This window comes from Bufo bufo, chromosome 3, assembly GCF_905171765.1.
Source record: "Bufo bufo chromosome 3, aBufBuf1.1, whole genome shotgun sequence".
NCBI lineage: Eukaryota > Metazoa > Chordata > Amphibia > Anura > Bufonidae > Bufo > Bufo bufo.
The window spans coordinates 97,282,411-97,305,652 of record NC_053391.1 but is presented as its reverse complement, the minus strand read 5'-3'; the positions used below and the strand labels follow the sequence as shown (position 1 = coordinate 97,305,652).

At 49.5% G+C, this 23,242-nt stretch overlaps 1 protein-coding gene across 1 annotated transcript; it reads right to left on the bottom strand.

Moving 5' to 3' along the window:
* Positions 1–324: 324 nt before the first annotated feature.
* TIMM22 (translocase of inner mitochondrial membrane 22) lies at positions 325–17,762 on the bottom strand. The gene is made up of 4 exons (XM_040423379.1): positions 17,497–17,762; positions 12,084–12,280; positions 2,034–2,106; positions 325–696 (listed from the first exon to the last, which is right to left on the bottom strand). Exons 1-4 carry the CDS (start codon positions 17,732–17,734, stop codon positions 620–622), a joined length of 585 nt encoding a protein of 194 aa, XP_040279313.1. The 5' UTR covers positions 17,735–17,762; the 3' UTR covers positions 325–619.
* Positions 17,763–23,242: the final 5,480 nt, after the last annotated feature.

Below are 23,242 nucleotides of genomic sequence, written 5' to 3'. Positions count from 1 at the left end.
GATCCCAGAGGTGGAACCCACACCTAACTCCAGAACAGAATCACTTCTATGGCAGTTCCGAAACCAGCTAAGGGGGTGTGTGCTAGGCTTTTTTTTTTTTTTTTGGAATTCTGCAAATAAATGGACAGCTCACTGTGCAAGTGTGGCCACCACTTCATTCACTGCTATGAGATTGCTGGAAACAGTGAATAAAAAAACTTATGGCCTCTGGAAGGCCAGGAGGAAAAAGTAAGTACATGAAAATGAGCTGCTTCTGTAACATTCCCTGAAGCGGCAGAGCACGACACAATAGATTTCATGCATCGCTCTGTGATAGGCATGACACTGTGCATGCTTTTTTCCTGCAGAGTTCCTTTAATTCCACTGCAATATGTACAGATGAATAAATAAGTATCCAAGTAAAACCTACAATAATAGATCTCTTTACAGAAGAAGTAGACACATTGTTTCCTTCAAGGATTTCTGTCCAGCTCACGGAGACTCTTGATGTGTAAAAGAACATACTTCAAGTCAAGTACAAAATCAGGAGCGACAGAAGTGCCAACGTCCTCAGCCCCATGTGTTTCTATTACATAATGATGTCCATGGTGAAGCAGCGCCACCTGGCTGCAGAGAGTTCCTACCGCAGGTAATAGTCTATGACTGCAGAAAAAGCGGCAAATCCTCCACAGCCAATCACTCCAGCTTTGAGTCCGGCTGCAAAAGAACACAAACTGGATTACGGAGTGCCAAATCAATGATCCTACATGGGCAAGTATAAAGGAAAGTCATCTGGACTGGGTTTTATCTTCACCGTGTCCACCCACCTCTCAGGGTACAGTATGTGAGGAACGGAGAATTACATGACCTAATCTCTACAACTACACCCATATAGTAATGATGCAACAAAGGCATGTCATCCTTAGGCCGCATGCACACAACCATGGTGTGTTTTGCGGATCCGCGCGCGTTCCTCAATTTGCGGAATGGCACGGACAGCCTTCAATATAAATGCCTATTCTTCTCCGCAAAGCGCGGACAAGAATAGGACATGTTATATATTTTTTAGCGGGGCCACGGAACATTGAAGTGAATGGGTCTGCATCCGAGCCGCCGTTTGTGAACCAAAACAACAGCCGTGGGCATGAGGCCTTACAAGAATGATTCTGTGTCACACAGTGTTAGGCCAGGTTCCCATTACAGTATTCAGTGCAGGAAATGCACGCCTTGCAGCAGCTGTGTTTCCCGGATTGAACTGTACTGAACTGTACTCACACAATGCTGTCAGCACAATTCAGTATGACCGAGGTCAGGCAGGAACGCTCAGCATTATAAATCATTAGAATGCTGTGAGTTTATGTCACAGGAGCCCAGTTCAGTCTGGGAGATGATGCTGTTACACTAGGCATATTTCCCACATTGAAAACGTTTATGTGAAAGTGTCCTTAAAGGGGTTATCCAAGACTATAAAATGCACCCCCATATACCGGGCCCCTCACAATGAATATACTTACCTTGCTCCACGCACCGCCGCTTCTTCTTCCCGTGCACGAGTAACGCTCGTTCCCGTCCCGCCTGCCATTGGCTGCTCTCCCCCGACACCAGATGTTTTCATCCGCACACGGGGAAAAGAAGCAGAGGAGCTGCGGGGAGCCAGGTAAGTATATTCATTGTGAGGGGCCCAGCAAATGGGGGGGGGGGGGGGGTTTTATAGTTTGGATAACCCCTTTTAAGGTAGATAGAGGTCTACAACCTGCTGTTGTGGAACTATAACTCCCAACATTGTCTCACAGCCTGCACTAATCTATTTTCTGCTTCATTCCATTGACCTGAATAAGGAGGCTGCCACATATTCAGGCTTCCTGCTGCACAAGTGAATACAAAAAAAAAAAAAGAGGAGAAGTATCTGTCCTTAATACTTTCTCTCCTTTTCTGACCCACTCCTGATTTTTAACTTCAAAAACTGCATCAGGAAACCCGATTGTGTGGCTGAAAAGAAGAAGGAAAAAAAATAAGTCACATAATTACCGTTAGAATACCAATTATCTACTTACCTCGGAATCCAATAGCGCCCCCTGTAATACATCCGCTCGCTACACTGTTCTTCCAGTCTGACTTTCCTCGATACTAAAAATACAAAAGACAGAAAGTAGTGTTAGAAATAGGTGTCTACTACCAATCTGGGGTGTATCAGGAGGCCTTTATACTGGGCGCACGCTCTAGATTGGAGTATGACACCCATCATTCCCGGTTATTGAGCAGGATTATGAGATTCATGCTCTTCTGCAGAATATCATTAGACAAGTCTTGCTAAAGTGCAGCTGTGGTTTCGGAAGCGCGTTACATACGGTAGATCAGGGGATTATGAGCCATTTAAGAGGGAGCATGTCTGACAACAGCCGATATGGGAGGCCTCTGACAACACTGTTGGTGTCTGCAGAACAATGCATCATGCCACAAATCTAATAATCCAGAATATCACCGCTGCTTCGCCTCTGGCACACGGACCCTCTCTAGATTAGGAAAATGCTCCCGTTACCGCATGTTCTCAGATGCCTGGTACACGGAATACACTTTCATCTGTGAGATTGTCACCTGTGTGTAGGCAGAGCACAGAACATTTCAATACACAAACCATGGATCTCATGGCGTTCTTCTCTGCAATTCGACAATTACTTGCTAAAAATAACGGTAACACAAAAAGCAGCCCCCACACTGCAGCAAGATGAAACCTGTGAATGTACGGCTGGAACGTTCCCTAGACTCTGCTGGAATTCATATCCCCTGCAGCCTGAGGGCCCTCTTACACCAGCCCGGACTGATTCCTGACAACTGCCCTGTGTATAAAGGCCACCGATCGCCCAACAAACGAGCAGAATAATCTGTGGGGTGATCTCATCTTTCATGCGGTACGAGTGCCAATTGGCGCTCATCATTGGCCTGACATCGGCCCAAGTAACAGAATTACTTGGCTCAGTGGTTCGCACTGGTGCCATGCAGCTCTGGGGTCCTAGGTTCAAATCCAACTCAAGGACAACATCTGCATGGGATTAGTATGTCCTCCCTGTGTTTGCGGGGGTTTCCCCCGCTTTCCTCCCACACTACAAAGACATACTGATAGGGACCTTAGATTGTGAGCCCCATTGGGGACAGCTTGATATTAATGTCTGGAAAGCGCTGTGGAATATGTCAGCGCTATATAAGTGCATAACATAAATGTACTCCAACCATTACTGCATGGCCTCACATAGTATAAAAGGTTGGACCTCTGCCCTTAGACAACCATTTGCTGTATTTTATCTTCTTGTTGACAACTAATACGTTTGCCCATTACAGTTCCCTTATTATCTGTTATTTCTGATGGGTTAGAAACCACTGGTTATTAACAAATGGATCCAGCTTAGAAATGAATGCAGGGCTCCAGATGGCGACCAAAATGGTCGCCAATGCGACTTAGAATTTACAAATGGCGACAAGACTTTTTAGTCTTGTCGCCATTTGCGACTAGACCCGCCGCCGCGGCTCTGCTCAATACAGCGGCGGCACAGGAGATGATCGTTCTCAGCAGCGCAGGAGGAGTCTCTCCCTCCCCCCTGTGCTGCTGCCGCCGCCTCCACCAATAAGAAGAGACGGGAGGAGGAGGGGAGGGGCTGTGGCCACTGCGCCACCAATGAAGAAAACTGACCTGTAATACAAATACAGGAGGCGGGTGCTGGAATCAAATAGCCGACACCCGACCTCTATGACAGGGAGCTGCGATCAGCTGCAGTTGAGTTAACCCTTCAGGTGCGGTACCTGAGGGGTTAATTGTAGCTGATCGCAGCCCCCTGTCACAAAGGTCGGGTGCCGGCTATTTGATATCGGCACACGCCTCCTGTATTTGCAGAAGAAACGTTGGTGGCACAGTGCAAAACCCCCCCCCCCAGTATAAGAAACGTTGGTGGCACAGTGCGCCCCCCCCCCCCCCAGTATAATAAACGTTGGTGGCACAGTGAGAAGTGCCAATGAGGGTTAAAAATAATAAAAGAAAATTTACTCACCTCCTCCAGTTGATCCGTAGCTGCCGGTCACCTGTACTTACTTCTTTCTTCAGGACCTGTGGTGACGTCACTGAGCTCATTACATGGCCCATTACCATGGTGATGGATCATGTGATGAGCTCAGTGATGTCACCACAGGTCCTGAAGAAAGAAGTAAGTACAGGAGACCGGCAGCTACGGATCAACTGGAGGAGGTGAGTAAATTATTATTTTTTTTTTTTAACCCTTATTGGCACTTCCCACTGCGCCACCAATGTTTATTATATTGGGGTGATGGGGGGGGCACACTGCGCCACCAATGTTTATTATATGGGGGGGGCGCACTGCGCCACCAATGTTTATTATATTGAGGGGGGGCGCACTGCGCCACCAATGTTTATTATATTGGGGTGATGGGGGGGCGCACTGCGCCACCAATGTTTATTATATTGGGGTGATGGGGGGGCGCACTGCGCCACCAATGTTTATTATACTGGAGTGTTGGGGGGGCACACTGCGCCACCAATGTTTATTATATGGGGGGGGCGCACTGCGCCACCAATGTTTATTATATTGGGGTGATGGGGGGGCACACTGCGCCACCAATGTTTATTATATGGGGGGGGCGCACTGCGCCACCAATGTTTATTATATTGGGGTGATGGGGGGGCACACTGCGCCACCAATGTTTATTATATGGGGGGGGCGCACTGCGCCACCAATGTTTATTATATTGAGGGGGGGCGCACTGCGCCACCAATGTTTATTATATTGGGGTGATGGGGGGGCGCACTGCGCCACCAATGTTTATTATATGGGGGGGCGCACTGCGCCACCAATGTTTATTATATTGGGGTGATGGGGGGGCGCACTGCGCCACCAATGTTTATTATACTGGAGTGTTGGGGGGGCACACTGCGCCACCAATGTTTATTATATGGGGGGGGGCGCACTGCGCCACCAATGTTTATTATATTGGGGTGATGGGGGGGCACACTGCGCCACCAATGTTTATTATATGGGGGGGGCGCACTGCGCCACCAATGTTTATTATATTGGGGTGATGGGGGGGCACACTGCGCCACCAATGTTTATTATATGGGGGGGCGCACTGCGCCACCAATGTTTATTATACTGGCGTGTTGGGGGGCGCACTGCGCCACCAATGTTTATTATACTGGAGTGTTGGGGGGGCACTGCGCCACCAATGTTTATTATACTGGAGTGTTGGGGGGGCACACTGCGCCACCAATGTTTATTATATTGACCTTCTACTTAGCAGTCTGTATTCAGAATGCTATTATTTCCCCTTATAACCATGTTATAAGGGAAAATAATAATCATCGGGTCTCCATCCCAATCATCTCCTAGCAACCGTGCATGAAAATCGCACCGCATCCGCACTTGCTTGCGATTTTCACGCAGCCCCATTAACTTCTATGGGGCCTGCGTTGCGTGAAAAACGCAGAATATAGAGCATGCTGCGATTCTCACGCAACGCACAAGTGATGTGTGAAAATCACCGCTCATGTGCACAGCCCCATAGAAGTGAATGGGTCCGGATTTAGTGCGGGTGCATTCCGGTATTTTGAATGCCAGATCTGGCACTAATACATTCCTATGGGGAAAAATGCTGGATCCGGCATTCAGGCAAGTCTTCAGTTTTTTTCGCCGGAGATAAAACCGTAGCATGCTGTGGTTTTATCTTTTGCCTGATCAGTCAAAATGACTGAACTGAAGACGTCCTGATGCATCCTGAACGGATTACTCTCCATTCAGAATGCATGGGGATATGCCCGATCAGTTCTTTTCCGGTATAGAGCCCCTGTGACGGAACTCTATGCCGGAAAAGAAAAACGCTAGTGTGAAAGTACCCTAAAATATTAAGTTTAAATCCCCCCTTTCCCAATTTTACATATAAAATATATAAACATTAAATAAACATATTACATAGCGCTGCGTCCGAAAAGTCCAAACTATTAAATTATTAAAAAGTATCTCCTATGCGGTGAGCATTCGCCATTTTTTAGTCACCTTGTCACCCCAAAAAATAGCATAGGACTGTTCTATTATGGGCCGAACGTTTCATAAAATGCTAAATGCACGCGGCTTTTTTTGGTGTTTTTTTTTTTTGCGCGGTATTGAGTATCGCAATACTTTTTTATGGTGACGAAAGCGAATCAAAATTTTGGTTTCAAAACAACCCTACGCCGATCTGATCAGCGTAGCGTTGTTACGATAGCAAAATTTTGATTCAGTTTCGATTTGGCGACTAAAAATTTGATTTGGCTCCTAAATTTTTCAGTTCAGGAGCCAATGGCTACTAGGTATTTTTTTTAGTCTGGAGCACTGGAATGGCTTTTTTGAAAGGTCACAATGCAGTTTGCCAATGTATTAATCATGTCTATAGGCCAAGTTGACACTAGATGCAATAGTGACAAATATACAGTCCTGAGCGTCTGCTACAGGCTCCGAGAGCACAGATCATGCCAACAACTGGGCATTATTATTTACAATGCCATTCAAGAGCTGCGGACAGAGAGGTAAGAGATCAACAGTCTTAGGCCTCATGCACACGACTGTTTGTCGGGTCCGCATCGGAGCCGCAGTTTTTGCGGCTCAGGTGCAGACCCATTCACTTCAATGGGCCGCAAAAGAAGCGGACAGCACTCAGTGTGCTGTCCGCATCCTTTGCGCCGTTCCGTGACCCCGCAAAAAAAATATAACATGTCCTATTTTTGCCCGTTTTGCAGACAAAAATAGGCATTTCTACAATGGGCCGCCAGTTACGTAAATTGCGGAAGACACAAGGGCAGCTTCCTTTTTTTGCAGATCCGCGGTTTGCGGACCGCAAAAAACGGAACGGTCGTGTGCATGAGGCCTTAGGCTACATGCACATGGCAGTGTTTTTTTGCAGATGGTTGCTGGGAAACCTGTATATATAAAATTTCAAGAATTACAGCCTTCAGGTTTTTTTTGCGGTCCGCAAAAAAAACCTGAAGACACACGGAAACACAACCTACCAAATTTGCGGACAAACGGAACGGATGTGGATGTAGAAAAAAAACAGGAACACGGATCCGCTATTTGCAGACCGCAAAAAACAACTGTCGTGTGCATGTAGCCTTAGGCTACATGCACACGACCGTATGTGTTTTGCGGTCCACAAATTGCGGATCCGGAAAAAAAAAAGCGGATGACGTTCCGTATGGCATCCATTTTTTTGCGGATCTATTCTAATAATGCCTATCCTTGTCCGCAAACTAAAAAAATATATTACACTTTTTGTGAGGCAAGGTAACAAGAAATAGCTGTTTTTGCACAGTTTTTATTTTTTGTTATTTACAATATTGATCCGACAGGTTAGATCATGTGGTATTTTTATAGAGCAGGTTATTACGGACGCTGCGATACCTAATATGTATACTTTTTTTTTTCAAGTAAGTTTTATACAACGATTTCATTTTTGAAACCAAAATAATAATGTTTTAGTGGCTCCATAGTTTGAGAGCCATAGTTTTTTCAGCTTTTGGGCGATTATCTTAGGTAGGGTATGATTTTTGCAGGATGAGATGACGGTTTGATTGGCAACATTTTGGGGTGCGTATGACTTTTTGATCGCTTGCTATTACACTTTTTGTGATGTAAGGTGACATTGTTTGTTTTTTACGGTGTTCATCTGAGAGGTTAGGTCATGTGATATTTTTATAGAGCAGGTTCTTACGGACGCGGCGATAGCCAATTTGTCTACCTTTTTGTTTTATTTATGTAAGTTTTACACAATGATTTCCTTTTTGAAACAAAAAAAAATCATGTTTTAGTGTCTCCATATTCTGAGAGCCATAGTTTTTTCAGTTTTTGGGCGATTATCTTAGGTAGGGTACCATTTTTGCGGGATGAGATGACGGTTTGATTGGCACTATTTTGGGGTGCATATGACTTTTTGATCGCTTGGTGTTGTACTTTTAGTGATGTAAGGTGACCAAAAAATAGTTTATTTAGCACAGTTTTTATTTTTACGGTGTTCATCTGAGGGGTTTGGTCATGTGATATGTTTATAGAGCAGGTTCTTACGGACGCGGCGATAGCCAATTTGTCTACCTTTTTGTTTTATTTATGTAAGTTTTACACAATGATTTCCTTTTTGAAACAAAAAAAAATCATGTTTTAGTGTCTCCATATTCTGAGAGCCATAGTTTTTTCAGTTTTTGGGCGATTATCTTAGGTAGGGTACCATTTTTGCGGGATGAGATGACGGTTTGATTGGCACTATTTTGGGGTGCATATGACTTTTTGATCGCTTGGTGTTGTACTTTTAGTGATGTAAGGTGACCAAAAAATAGTTTATTTAGCACAGTTTTTATTTTTACGGTGTTCATCTGAGGGGTTTGGTCATGTGATATGTTTATAGAGCAGGTTCTTACGGACGCGGCGATAGCCAATTTGTCTACCTTTTTGTTTTATTTATGTAAGTTTTACACAATGATTTCCTTTTTGAAACAAAAAAAAATCATGTTTTAGTGTCTCCATATTCTGAGAGCCATAGTTTTTTCAGTTTTTGGGCGATTATCTTAGGTAGGGTACCATTTTTGCGGGATGAGATGACGGTTTGATTGGCACTATTTTGGGGTGCATATGACTTTTTGATCGCTTGGTGTTGTACTTTTAGTGATGTAAGGTGACCAAAAAATAGTTTATTTAGCACAGTTTTTATTTTTACGGTGTTCATCTGAGGGGTTTGGTCATGTGATATGTTTATAGAGCAGGTTCTTACGGACGCGGCGATAGCCAATTTGTCTACCTTTTTGTTTTATTTATGTAAGTTTTACACAATGATTTCCTTTTTGAAACAAAAAAAAATCATGTTTTAGTGTCTCCATATTCTGAGAGCCATAGTTTTTTCAGTTTTTGGGCGATTATCTTAGGTAGGGTACCATTTTTGCGGGATGAGATGACGGTTTGATTGGCACTATTTTGGGGTGCATATGACTTTTTGATCGCTTGGTGTTGTACTTTTAGTGATGTAAGGTGACCAAAAAATAGTTTATTTAGCACAGTTTTTATTTTTACGGTGTTCATCTGAGGGGTTTGGTCATGTGATATGTTTATAGAGCCGGTCGATACGGACGCGGCCATACGCAATATGTCTACTTTTTTTTTTTTCACTTTATTTGGGGAAAATTACATTTTAGGGTTTTTTTTTTTTTACTTGAAACTTTTAATTAATATTTTTTTTACATTGATTTTTTTTTTTGTCCCACTATGGGACAGGGTCTGATCCCTGTTTCAGTACAGCACAATACATCTGTATTGTGCTGCATTGAACTGTCAGTGTCTTACACTGTAAGGCTACTTTCACACTTGCGTTCAGAGAGGATCCGTCTGGTGTCTGCACAGACGGATCCGCTCCTATAATGCAGACGTTTGGATCCGTTCAGAACGGATCCGTCTGCATTATAGTTTGAAAAAAATTCTAAGTGTGAAAGTAGTTCAGACGGATCCGTCCAGATTTTACATTGAAAGTCAATTGGGGACGGATCCGTTTGAAAATTGAGCCATATTGTGTCAACTTCAAACGGATCCGTCCCCATTGACTTACATTGTAAGTCTAGACGGATCAGTTTGCCTCCGCACCGCCAGGCGGACACCCGAACGCTGCAAGCTGCGTTCGGGTGTCCGCTTGCTGAGAGGAGGCTGAACGCTGCCAGACTGATGCATTCTGAGCGGATCCGCATCCACTCAGAATGCATTGGGGCTGGACGGATGCGTTCGGGGCCGCTTGTGAGACCCTTCAAACAGAGCTCACAACCGGAGCCCCGAACGCTAGTGTGAAAGTAGCCTAAGACGTTAACAGTTGCCTGGGAGACCCAGCTCTGGGGCTGGATCACCTGGGCTTCCGTAGCTGGCGGCCATAGCAACCCCTCGGTTCCCCGTCACCGCAGCACGGAGACCCGATGGGGATGTACAAGCTGCCGCAAACCCCCTGTATGCTGCGGTCAGCGTGACCGCGGCATACAGGGGGTTAATCCGCCGGCATCTGTGTTTTCACCAATGCTGGAAGATACAGCAGGAGCCCGGCTGTCAGTATCAGCCGGGCTCCTGCTGCTGCTCGTCCTAGTGCGTTAAGTACCTGCAAGTTAAGACGAGCATTCTCGTCCAAGGTCCTGAACGTGTTAGGCTGGTTTCACACGGGTGTTGCGGATTGGGGCCGGATGCGTTCAGAGTGCGTTCAGTGAAACTCGCACTATTTTGCAAGCAAGTTCAGTCAGTTTTGTCTGCGGTTGCGTTTAGTTGTTGTTTTTTCCGCACGGGTGCAATGCGTTTTGATGCGTTTTTCACACGCGTGATAAAAAACGGAATGTTTACAAACAACATCTCTTAGCAACCATCAGTGAAAAACGCATCGCACCCGCTCTTGCTTGCGGATGCAATGCGTTTTTCACGAAGCCCCATTCACTTCTATGGGGCCAGGGCTGCGTGAAAAACGCAGAATATAGAACATGCTGCGATTTTCACGCAACGCAGAACTGATGCGTGGAAAACAACGCTCATGTACACAGACCCATTGAAATGAATGGGTCAGGATTCAGTGCGGGTGCTATGCGTTCACGTCACGCATTGCACCCGCGCGGAAAACTCGCTCGTGTGAAAGGGACCTTAAAGGTCCATGTATCCCTGCTCTAGGAGACTTACCATGACCATGCATTACATGAATGGCCGCCATGCAATGCCACATTTCCAAATGCACCATCTCCTGACAATGGTAGCTGATCGCAGGGAGTGAGGAATGACGACCAATTAATCAGCTAATTATTTTAGAAAGGGGTTGACTTTGTGAGATAATGATGGTCATTTATTATGAACCCCAGTTTCAGGCATAAAAAAAGTCACTAACCCCCAGTCTGTGACTTTTTGAACACCCATACACCTAAATTTAGGTACATACAGCGTTTCTACACTGCCCTCGCCACTGGGGAATGGGGGGCTGGCATAAATGACAATTGAAATCTACTCCAGGGACCCCTAAAATAGGGGCACAGACTGCCAGAGGAAGTGCCTTACTTGTAACGAGGTCTGCGCCTCATCAGGAATTAAAGGGAACCTGTCACCTGGATTTTGGGTATAGAGCTGAGGACATGGGTTGCTAGATGGCCGCTAGCACATCCGCAATACCCAGTCCCCATAGCTCTGTGTGCTTTTATTGTGTAAAAAATAAATAAACGATTTGATACATATGCAAATTAACCTGAGATGAGTCCTGTATGTGAGATGAGTCAGGGACATAACACATCTCAGGTTAATTTGCATATGTATCAAATCGTTTATTTTTTTTACACAATAAAAGCACACAGAGCTATGGGGACTGGGTATTGCGGATGTGCTAGCGGCCATCTAGCAACCCATGTCCTCAGCTCTATACCCAAAATCCAGGTGACAGGTTCCCTTTAAGAGCATATAAGAGACGGCATAAAATAAATGATAAATGACCCTAATCTCTTAAAAAAATAGGAGAAAGTTATTTTCTTCTCTGTAAAACAGTAGATCAGACAAGCCAAACCCTGCTCGACTCAACCCCCCATCAACCATCTGATGACCTAATAACAGAAGAGATCAGGATAAAAAATTAAAGGGGTATTCTAGCCCAAAACATTTCCACTAGTTGAATGATAGATACTGGAACGGTGGATGTCTCACTGCTGGGACCTCAACGACTGCTAAAATGTGGGTCGGGGCAAAAAAAAAAACCTGAGGCAAGGTGGCGTCCTGCCAAGTCTGTGGGACTGATGGAAAGCATTTCTTTAACTCTTGCCACAATGCATCTTTATTTGCCCCCCACCCCTTTAACCAATACTGACATAACATTAGGTTTGGGAATGGGGCTGGGTTTAAGCTGCTTTGGTTTTGGTTGGGAGGAAAGGAAAACCTTTTTCTCCAACATACACTTGCTTCTCCTCATCTCTGGCCTTCCATACGACTACAGAACCTCGAGCCTACAATCTCTCAGACGTCCAAGCCGTGCTAGCAGTCCCAGCTAACATGCACACAGTATATTGGAGAAGGGACATGGTGGATAGAAATACTTACAGATTCCACTAAACACTCTGTACAGGAGAACATGGCACCAACGATGGCAAAGTTTTTGGCGTAAGACATTCCTCTCTGACCCATATCCTTCAGTACTTCTCTGGCAGTGGGGGTACGATACGGATCCTTAGGGTCAAAGCCGACATTGCTATCAATACCTGCAGTAAAAACACCAAAGGCTCCACCCAGGACAAAACCTGAAAGAGAACGAAGAGACCATTAGATGGAACAACTATGCCACCTCTGGCTGTCAGGACATGCTGGGAGTTGTAGTGCTACTACAGCTGAAGAGGTCTGCTGTAGTCATTGCTGCCCAAGTGTCTCTGGGCGGCTAAGCTGTGCCACTATAAGGACTGTAACCAGAGTAGTGCCCACCATGCTACACAGGAGCACCTAATTCAGATCAGGGGCTCCCATGTAGCCAGTAACACACAATACAGAAGACATGCCCCCCCCCCCCACCCCCTACGTCCCATGCGGTGGAGGAACTGCGGATTGTGGCATTCACCGGCCTCGGGGTCTTTGATGTTTGATTGGTTTTGACTGTACAGGATCGGGTTACCAGACTAATAAATGAATGAAAATGACACATAATAGAGGATCATTAATGCCGGCCTCACGTGAAATAACATACCGATACTTCAAACAATGCAGTTCAATGGGTGAAGTATGAGGTTGAGGGATACAGAGCTGGTCGCAGGTGACTTGGCATGTAATGATAGCAGACATGGTGTCCTGGGGTTCTATACGGCTGGGTACATATTGGGCATGTCTGATGGTCCGTGGGATCTTGCACAGGGCTCTTTTGATGGATCTTGCAAACCTATGGCTGCCATAAACCGGCATAGATTTCTGCTATCATTTCTGCATATTTCTGGGTAGATCAGTTGGTCTGCAGGAGATGATGCCCCCCTCCCACTAATCCTTACTTACCAAGTGATGAGAGGAGCACAAAAAAAACCACCTCATTGCACCAGAAATGAGTGACTTTTTTTATACCAGAAAACTGTAATACATGCTGCTGCCCACTCTGCAGGAAGCTGCACTGCTATGTACTACCAGATTCGTTGGGAGTATAAGACGCACTTTTTTCTTCCTTAAAAGGGGTTGTGCAAGAATGAAGGGGGGTGTTTCGGCAACCACCCTCCCCTCCCCCCTCCCAGTTCTGCAGGACCTGCAAAGGGAAGCTTAAAGGGGTATTCCCATCTTATACAATGGGGGCATATCGCTAGGATACGCCCCCATTGTCTGATAAGTGCGGGTCCCACCGCTGGGACCCGCACCTACAAGGAGAACGGAGAGGAGAAAGTGGAGGAGGGCGCACTGCGCATGCGCAGCCGCCCTCCATTCATTTCTATGGAGCCGTCGAAAATAGCCGAGCGCTGGCTCGGCTATTTCCGTCGGCCCTATAAAAATGAATGGGAGCGGTGGTCGCGCATGCGCAGTGCGCCCTCCTCCACTTTCTCCGCTCCGTTCTCCTTGTAGGTGCGGGTCCCAGCGGTGGGACCCGCACTTATCAGACAATGGGGGCGTATCCTAGCGATATGCCCCCATTGTATAAGATGGGAATACCCCTTTAAGGCACCGGCTCCCTGCCTCTTCTTCTCCCAGCCTGCTATGCTCCGCTGGGCTCCAGCGATATCAACATCCAGTCGCAGCCAATCACAGGCCACAGCAGTGTCAAATGGTCGCAAGGGGAGCCCGACATTGCCACAGACTGAATGTTGACATCGCTGGAGCCCAGCAGAGCATTACAGGCCTGGAGGAGCGGGAGCGGGGAGTTGGCGCTGGGAAGCAGCCAAGTCATCTTCCCTTTGCAGGTCCCGCAGAATGGGGTTTGACAATAGGGTTGCACCGGGTATCAAACTTTTGATACCCAATCAATACTTTTACACCTGGATCGATCCGTTAGCGGGATTTGCTGTTTTCCGATACTAGGCTGCGCTACTGCACTGCTTAGCATCTGTTACAGAACATGGCGCGCGGCATGTTCTCCTCAGCCGACACAGTAGAGGAGGGTGTCCCTCCTCATTGTGACGTGGCTGCCGCTGGCCACCAATGGCAATAGCAGTCAGGAGAAGGGGAGGGACTGTGGCCACTGCGCCACCAATGAATATAATTAACCCGTTATTACAAATGTGGGCGGTGTATGCCAGCCGTATCACACAGCCAGCACCCAGCCTCAATGACAGGGCACTTGACCCTGCAAGACGCGTCAATTAACCCCTCAGGTGCGGCACCTAAGGTGTTAACTGACGCGGATCGGCAGGATCCCTGTCATTGAGGCCAGATGCCGGCTGTGTGATACGGCTGGCATACACCGCCCACATTTGTAATAACGGGTTAATTATATTCAGTGGTGGCGCAGTGCTCCCCGTCCCCCACCCCAGTATTATAATTATTGGTGGCAGTGGCCACAGGGTCCCCTCCCCCTCCTTCTCAGTATTTGTATTGGTGGCAGTGGCAGCTTCCTATCGGAGCCCCAGCAGTGTAATCCTGGGGCTCTGATCGGTTACCATGGCAGCCAGGACGCTAGTAAAGCCTTCCCTGTCACAGGGACAATGTAAAGTGCTATTCACCCTAATAGATCGCCATTTCTCAGGACACGATGATGTGAAAACAGTACAATAGACCCACAATCAGATGGTAACTGACTGTATCATACTACATTGCTATCATGCAGTCAGTACAGGTCAGGAGAGCCGCTGACACACGGGACCATGTTTCCTGGATCACTCACGGTCGTATGAATCAGCCCCACAGTCTACATTGCAGAAATCAGTTTTACACAAATCTATTATTGATCTGGGCCATAAAGAACAGATGTCTGCGCCTCACTAGACCCTTCTGTAAAACATCAGACACAGGGCCAGGGGCAGATTCGTAAAATACGCCAGATTTATTAATGGCGTGCGGCAGTAACATTAGACCAGCTGTAAACAGCTGATCGGAGGAGTGCAGGGAGTCAGACCCCCACCGACATGATATTGATGACCTATCCTAAGGATTAAGCCACTGCACAACCTCCTTAAAGGGGCTCAGCTCTGAACCAGGACATACCCACATTTTCACCCAGGCAGTCCCCCTGATATGAGTCATTTCATGCTCCGATGCTCTCCACGGCTTCTTTATGTTTTTACACTGCTAGGTGGAGGCTTCCGCCTAGCAGAGAAAACGGTGACGTCACTGGCTCTGATGGGTGAGCTTTAGTGCTGCCCCAGCAGTTTTGCAGGCTAGGGCAGCGCTTAAGTATATAGGAGAGTTCAGACGGCTCACTCCTTGTAATCAGGGTCAGGTGCTCTGGTCGGATTTGAATCACCCTATTCAAAAGCAGATATGTAAAAAGAAAAAGAAAAAAAAAAAAAGAAAAAAATCCCGCCCATTAGTGCCGATGACATCACCGGGCTCACTGCTGGGCGGAAGCCTCCAACTAGCAGTCCCTATGGAGAGCCCAGTACGTCACCAGAACTCCAAAAAATGCCTTTTCCTTGCGCGATTCAGCACCGGGCAAAGGAGAACATCGGAGCATGAACTGGCTCATATTAGGGGGTATGTCTGGGTCCTTTAAGTCCTATTCATAGGACAAAGTGCCTGATTGGTGGGGGTCCAACCGCGTTGGCCCCTGTCAATCATGAGAACGGGGGCCCATGCTCCCCAGTTTAAATTAAGTGGTGGTCACTGAGCATTATGTGGCTGTTGGACAGTCAAGCCGTTATCTCCAGCAGTTCCACAAAGTTGAATAAGGCTACTTTCACATTAGCGTTTTTCTTTTCCGGCATAGAGTTCCGTCCTAGGGGCTAAGGGCTCTTTCACACCTGCGTTATTGTCTTCCGGCATAGAGTTCCGTCGTCGGGGCTCTATGCCGGAAGAATCCTGATCAGGATTATCCTAATGCATTCTGAATGGAGAGTAATCCGTTCAGGATGCATCAGGATGTCTTCAGTTCCGGTACGGAACGTTTGTTGGCCGGAGAAAATACCGCAGCATGCTGCGCTTTTTGCTCCGGCCAAAAATCCGGAACACTTGCCGCAAGGCCGGATCCGGAATTAATGCCCATTGGAAGGCATTGATCCGGATCCGGCCTTAAGCTAAACGTCGTTTCGGCGCATTGCCGGAGCCGACATTTAGCTTTTTCAGAGTGGTTACCATGGCTGCCGGGACGCTAAAGTCCTGACAGCCATGGTAAGTGTAGTGGGGAGCGGGGGAGCAGTGTACTTACCGTCCGTGCGGCTCCCCGGGCGCTCCAGAGTGACGTCAGGGCGCCCCAAGCGCATGGATCACGTGATCGCATGGATCACGTCATCCATGCGCATGGGGCGCTCTGACGTCATTCTGGAGCGCCCCGGGAGCCGCACGGACTGTAAGTATACCGCTCCCCCGCTCCCCGCTCCTACTATGGCAACCAGGACTTTAATAGCGTCCTGGGTGCCATAGTAACACTGAAAGCATTTGGAAGACGGTTCCGTCTTCAAATGCTTTCAGTACACTTGCGTTTTTCCGGATCCGGAGTGTAATTCCGGCAAGTGGAGTACACGCCGGATCCGGACAACGCAAGTGTGAAAGAGGCCTTAATACCGGAAAAGAACTGATCAGGCATATCCCCATGCATTCTGAATGGAGAGTAATCCGTTCAGTTTGCATCAGGATGTCTTCAGTTCAGTTGTTTTGACTGATCAGGCAAAAGAGAAAACCGTAACATGCTACGGTTTTATCTCCAGCGGAAAAAAACTGAAGACTTGCCGGAATGCCGGATCCGGCATTTTTCCCCATAGGAATGTATTAGCACCGGATCCGTCCTTCCGTTCTGCGCATGCACAGACCAGTAAAAATGTGAAAAAAGATACAAGACGGATCCGTCTGTCTGCATGACAAGCGGAGAGACGGATCCGTTCTTGCAATGCATTTGTGAGATGGATCCGCATCCGGATGCGTCTCACAAATGCTTTCAGTCACATCCAGATCGGCGGATCCGGCAAGCAGTTCCGACGACGGAACTGCCCGCCGGATCACACTGCCGCAAGTGTGAAAATAGCCTTAGCGTCTGCCACTCCATTCATACAGGGAGCACTGTCCCCAGCGCTTGCGATCAGCAGGGGGCCCCAGCGCTTGCGATCAGCAGGGGGCCCACCGGTCAGACACTTATCCCTAGCCTGTGGATCTTAATAGGACAACCCCTTTATATGGTCACTGGAGGTTGGGTGGCCCAGCATGCCTGTCAGATCGGACAGGACTGTATGAATGGGAGATAATGAAAATACCAATCAACACCTTTGGGCCTTCTATTAACCATTTAGCCGCCAGTGACCTGTGACGTCCAATGGCCGCAGCACTGTCTGACCAGAGACTGGAGCCATTATGGATGACAGGGGTGGTGCTGCTGGCCTCCCTCCATCCCCGGTGACCGGGCACTTACCGCCCACACAGGCTAGGGCCGCCTTGAAGCCGCAGCTCTCCATCACCCGCTCCATCGTCTTCTGCTCCTCGGATTTTAGGGGTGTGGGGATCCCCCCGAGCCCCCCTGGAATCACATCCTTCGGTCTCCTCTTCTCTCCAACCAAGTGGTCCAGAATCAGGCTGTACTGCAGCGTGCCGTCCCCGGGAGAGGACGGAGCCCCGGGGGTCATCACTGCGCTTCCACCGGGCGCCGCCATGACAGTCAGGCACGTGATAGATTCCGCAGCGCACTTTCCACACGGGACATAAAAATAAGTTTACCATTAAAAAAACAAGTTAGTGATAAGCTGTGATACTGCCTTATTACTATATCATATATTCTGTAATTAATGAGAAAAAGGAGAGCAGCCGGGACACCAGAGCCGCCGCAGCGGCAGATTCGTCACGAGGTCAGGGAATCACGTGACCGCCGGGTCACTGCTGTCAGCAGCAAGGCGGGAAACCTCCCCGGAGAGTAGGGTAGATGCTAGAGTGGAGTTGTTAGAACGAGGTCTGTGACGTCACTGGTCACATGCTCCTTCATGGTCACATGGTCAAGTGTGGGAAGTGCTTATAAACCCAGACTGCAGGAGCTTGTGAAGGAGGAGCTGGATGTGCCTGGATGAGCTGCAGAGCGAGAGTCCATAGGAGCTCATACAGAGGAGGCAGGTACAGATCTATGGGGGGGGGGTCAATCTGTGAGGAGGGCATGTGGTGCATTCTGGGGACGAGGGGGTTATGGGGGGTGTATTCTGGTACCATGAGGGTGCATATCTCTGTGTGGGGGGGTCAATCTCCAAGGGGGGAGCATGTAGTGTATTCTGGAGCCATGAGGGTGCAGATCTATGGGGGGGCATGTGGTGTATTCTGGGGCCCTGAGGGTGTAGGTCTGTGAGGGGGTTATGGGGGGGGGGGGCATGTGGTGTATTCTGGGGACATGGGGGTGCAGATCTATGGGGGGGGCATGTGGTGTATTCTGGGGACATGGGGGTGCAGATCTATGGGGGGGGCATGTGGTGTATTCTGGGGACATGGGGGTGCAGATCTATGGGGGGGGGCATGTGGTGTATTCTGGGGACATGGGGGTGCAGATCTATGGGGGGGGCATGTGGTGTATTCTGGGGACATGGGGGTGCAGATCTATGGGGGGGGCATGTGGTGTATTCTGGGGACATGGGGGTGCAGATCTATGGGGGGGGGGGCATGTGGTGTATTCTGGGGACATGGGGGTGCAGATCTATGGGGGGGGGGGCATGTGGTGTATTCTGGGGACATGGGGGTGCAGATCTATGGGGGGGGGGGCATGTGGTGTATTCTGGGGACATGGGGGTGCAGATCTATGGGGGGGCATGTGGTGTATTCTGGGGACATGGGGGTGCAGATCTATGGGGGGGGGTCAATCTGTGAGGAGGGCATGTGGTGCATTCTGGGGACGAGGGGGTTATGGGGGGTGTATTCTGGTACCATGAGGGTGCAGATCTATGGGGGGGCATGTGGTGTATTCTGGTACCATGAGGGTGCATATCTCTGTGTGGGGGGGTCAATCTCCAAGGGGGAGCATGTAGTGTATTCTGGAGCCATGAGGGTGCAGATCTATGGGGGGGCATGTGGTGTATTCTGGGGACATGGGGGTGCAGATCTATGGGGGGGGGGCATGTGGTGTATTCTGGGGACATGGGGGTGCAGATCTATGGGGGGGGGGCATGTGGTGTATTCTGGGGACATGGGGGTGCAGATCTATGGGGGGGGGGGCATGTGGTGTATTCTGGGGACATGGGGGTGCAGATCTATGGGGGGGGGGGCATGTGGTGTATTCTGGGGACATGGGGGTGCAGATCTATGGGGGGGGGGGCATGTGGTGTATTCTGGGGACATGGGGGTGCAGATCTATGGGGGGGGCATGTGGTGTATTCTGGGGACATGGGGGTGCAGATCTATGGGGGGGGCATGTGGTGTATTCTGGGGACATGGGGGTGCAGATCTGTGAGGGGGGCATGTGGTGTATTCTGGGGACATGGGGGTGCAGATCTATGGGGGGGGCATGTGGTGTATTCTGGGGACATGGGGGTGCAGATCTATGGGGGGGGCATGTGGTGTATTCTGGGGACATGGGGGGGCATGTGGTGTATTCTGGGGACATGGGGGGGCATGTGGTGTATTCTGGGGACATGGGGGGGCATGTGGTGTATTCTGGGGACATGGGGGTGCAGATTTATGGGGGGGGGGGGATGTGGTGTATTCTGGGGACATGGGGGGGGGTCAATCTGTGAGGAGGGCATGTGGTGTATTCTTGGGCCCTGAGGGTGCAGATCTATGGGGGGGGGGCATGTGGTGTATTCTGGGGACGAGGGAGAGGGGGGTCAATCTGTGAGGAGGGCATGTGGTGCATTCTGGGGACGAGGGGGTTATGGGGGGTGTATTCTGGTACCATGAGGGTGCAGATCTATGGGGGGGCATGTGGTGTATTCTGGTACCATGAGGGTGCATATCTCTGTGTGGGGGGGTCAATCTCCAAGGGGGGAGCATGTAGTGTATTCTGGAGCCATGAGGGTGCAGATCTATGGGGGGGCATGTGGTGTATTCTGGGGCCCTGAGGGTGTAGGTCTGTGAGGGGGTTATGGGGGGGGGGGGGGGGGGCATGTGGTGTATTCTGGGGACATGGGGGTTCAGATCTATGGGGGGGCATGTGGTGTATTCTGGGGACATGGGGGTGCAGATCTATGGGGGGGGCATGTGGTGTATTCTGGGGACATGGGGGTTCAGATCTATGGGGGGGCATGTGGTGTATTCTGGGGACATGGGGGTGCAGATCTATGGGGGGGGCATGTGGTGTATTCTGGGGACATGGGGGTGCAGATCTATGGGGGGGGCATGTGGTGTATTCTGGGGACATGGGGGTTCAGATCTATGGGGGGGCATGTGGTGTATTCTGGGGACATGGGGGTTCAGATCTATGGGGGGGCATGTGGTGTATTCTGGGGACATGGGGGTGCAGATCTATGGGGGGGGGGGCATGTGGTGTATTCTGGGGACATGGGGGTGCAGATCTATGGGGGGGGGGGCATGTGGTGTATTCTGGGGACATGGGGGTGCAGATCTATGGGGGGGGGCATGTGGTGTATTCTGGGGACATGGGGGTGCAGATCTATGGGGGGGGCATGTGGTGTATTCTGGGGACATGGTGGTGCAGATCTATGGGGGGGGCATGTGGTGTATTCTGGGGACATGGGGGTGCAGATCTATGGGGGGGGCATGTGGTGTATTCTGGGGACATGGGGGGGCATGTGGTGTATTCTGGGGACATGGGGGGGCAGATTTATGGGGGGGGGGGGCATGTGGTGTATTCTGGGGACATGGGGGGGGGGGGGGGGGGTCAATCTGTGAGGAGGGCATGTGGTGTATTCTTGGGCCCTGAGGGTGCAGATCTATGGGGGGGGGCATGTGGTGTATTCTGGGGACGAGGGAGAGGGGGGTCAATCTGTGAGGAGGGCATGTGGTGCATTCTGGGGACGAGGGGGTTATGGGGGGTGTATTCTGGTACCATGAGGGTGCATATCTCTGTGTGGGGGGGTCAATCTCCAAGGGGGGAGCATGTAGTGTATTCTGGAGCCATGAGGGTGCAGATCTATGGGGGGGCATGTGGTGTATTCTGGGGCCCTGAGGGTGTAGGTCTGTGAGGGGGTTATGGGGGGGGGGGGGCATGTGGTGTATTCTGGGGACATGGGGGTTCAGATCTATGGGGGGGCATGTGGTGTATTCTGGGGACATGGGGGTGCAGATCTATGGGGGGGGGGCATGTGGTGTATTCTGGGGACATGGGGGTGCAGATCTATGGGGGGGCATGTGGTGTATTCTGGGGACATGGGGGTGCAGATCTATGGGGGGGGGCATGTGGTGTATTCTGGGGACATGGGGGTGCAGATCTATGGGGGGGGGCATGTGGTGTATTCTGGGGACATGGGGGTGCAGATCTATGGGGGGGGCATGTGGTGTATTCTGGGGACATGGGGGTGCAGATCTATGGGGGGGGGGCATGTGGTGTATTCTGGGGACATGGGGGTGCAGATCTATGGGGGGGGTATGTGGTGTATTCTGGGGACATGGGGGTGCAGATCTATGGGGGGGGGGTATGTGGTGTATTCTGGGGACATGGGGGTGCAGATCTATGGGGGGGGCATGTGGTGTATTCTGGGGACATGGGGGTGCAGATCTATGGGGGGGGGCATGTGGTGTATTCTGGGGACATGGGGGTGCAGATCTATGGGGGGGGGGCATGTGGTGTATTCTGGGGACATGGGGGTGCAGATCTATGGGGGGGGCATGTGGTGTATTCTGGGGACATGAGGGTGCAGATCTATGGGGTGTGTGTGGTGTATTCTGGGGACATGAGGGTGCAGATCTGTGGGAGGGGGGGCAGATCAATAAGGGGGGGTGTAAGCCTCTGTGTATGGGGCTGGGTGTATCTTGTAGCTGCTGTGTGGTAACATTGATGTGCATTCACCCAATAGATTTTGTTCTTGAGCAGAATGGCCGAGCAGAGGGGTTGCCATCCAGCAGAGCCAGAGGAGCCGAGCACACCAGTGCTCCTCGCTGTACAGTCTGATAGCAGTAAGTATGCTGTATGCACCACTACAAACTATCTAAGGGGTTGTTGTGTCGCTGCTTGTCATGTCTCGGTGGCAGACAGTAAACAGCATGATTGTGTCAGAACAGCGGAAGTCCTGTGTAAGCTCCTTAGCTGGGATTCAAATTGGTGATGTCAGCTTAACGGCACAGCAGTGTTTCTATGGCGGTGCGGGTGCATTCCAGTGTGCCATTGGCACTTTACTTGTGTAATTCCCCTGGATTCCGATGGCATAATGGCCGGTGTGCTCATGTGCCCATACACCACAGCGTCTAGACTCCGGCCTTACAGCAGACACAGGCTAGCCCTAGTTTGGAAGCAGTGTCCTGAATGTGCTGTCCTAATCCAGCCTTGCTTCTCTACCTTAGGGTGCCCATACTCTAGGATTAGGGCGCCTGACCCCACTAGGCCACACCTAACCATGTTAGGCAATACTCCCTCCGATTCCGCAGCCAATACAAAATAAACTTCATGTCATCTGCTGTGAAGTGACTGAAATATGAGGGATGTCGTTTTTAAACCAAGTTCAGTCGCTGTATTCACAGTGCGCACCCCGCCCATTGGGGAGACGGCACAGACAAGCCAGGATACCTTTCTACTAGGTCATCTAAACTTGGCTTTAGAAAAATACAGCCCCCAACCCCCGAACACATTGGCCTGTCTGTTCTTCTGCTTATCAGTTCATCTGTCTGTGTATGCTCTCCAGAAGGACACAGACAGGCGTTATCTGGCCTGTAATAAACTTTCATGCTGTTTGCTACTTCAGCAGGTAATTACAGGCCAGATAACGCCTGTCTGTGTCCTTCTCAGAGGTAGCATTGTCTAAGTGTCACCAGGTCATTCAGATACATCATGTTGGCATGCACTGGTTGCTGTCTCATCAGTTTGATGATAATGTTACAATTTATGATTCTTTGGCCACAACCTCTTTTTCAGACACCCTAAAAGAACAGCTAATCAAGCTGTACAGACCATTATTTACTGGTGAAAACAAAACACTAGAAATAAATGCAACCTGTTGTCAGACACAGAAGGGGGCCAGCGATTGTGGTGTATTTGCAATTGCAAATGGCCTAGCTTTGCTGGAAGGGGTCAATTTAAG

Coding starts and splice junctions, on each gene's coding strand:
- TIMM22 (XM_040423379.1), bottom strand. CDS start 17,734: ATGGCGGCGCCCGGTGGAAGCGCAGTGATGACCCCCGGGGCTCCGTCC. Junction 12,281..17,496: donor GGCCCTAGCCTGTGTGGGCG/GTAAGTGCCCGG, acceptor GTTCTCTTTCAG/GTTTTGTCCTGGGTGGAGCC. Junction 697..2,033: donor GGGCGCTATTGGATTCCGAG/GTAAGTAGATAA, acceptor GTTCTTTTGCAG/CCGGACTCAAAGCTGGAGTG.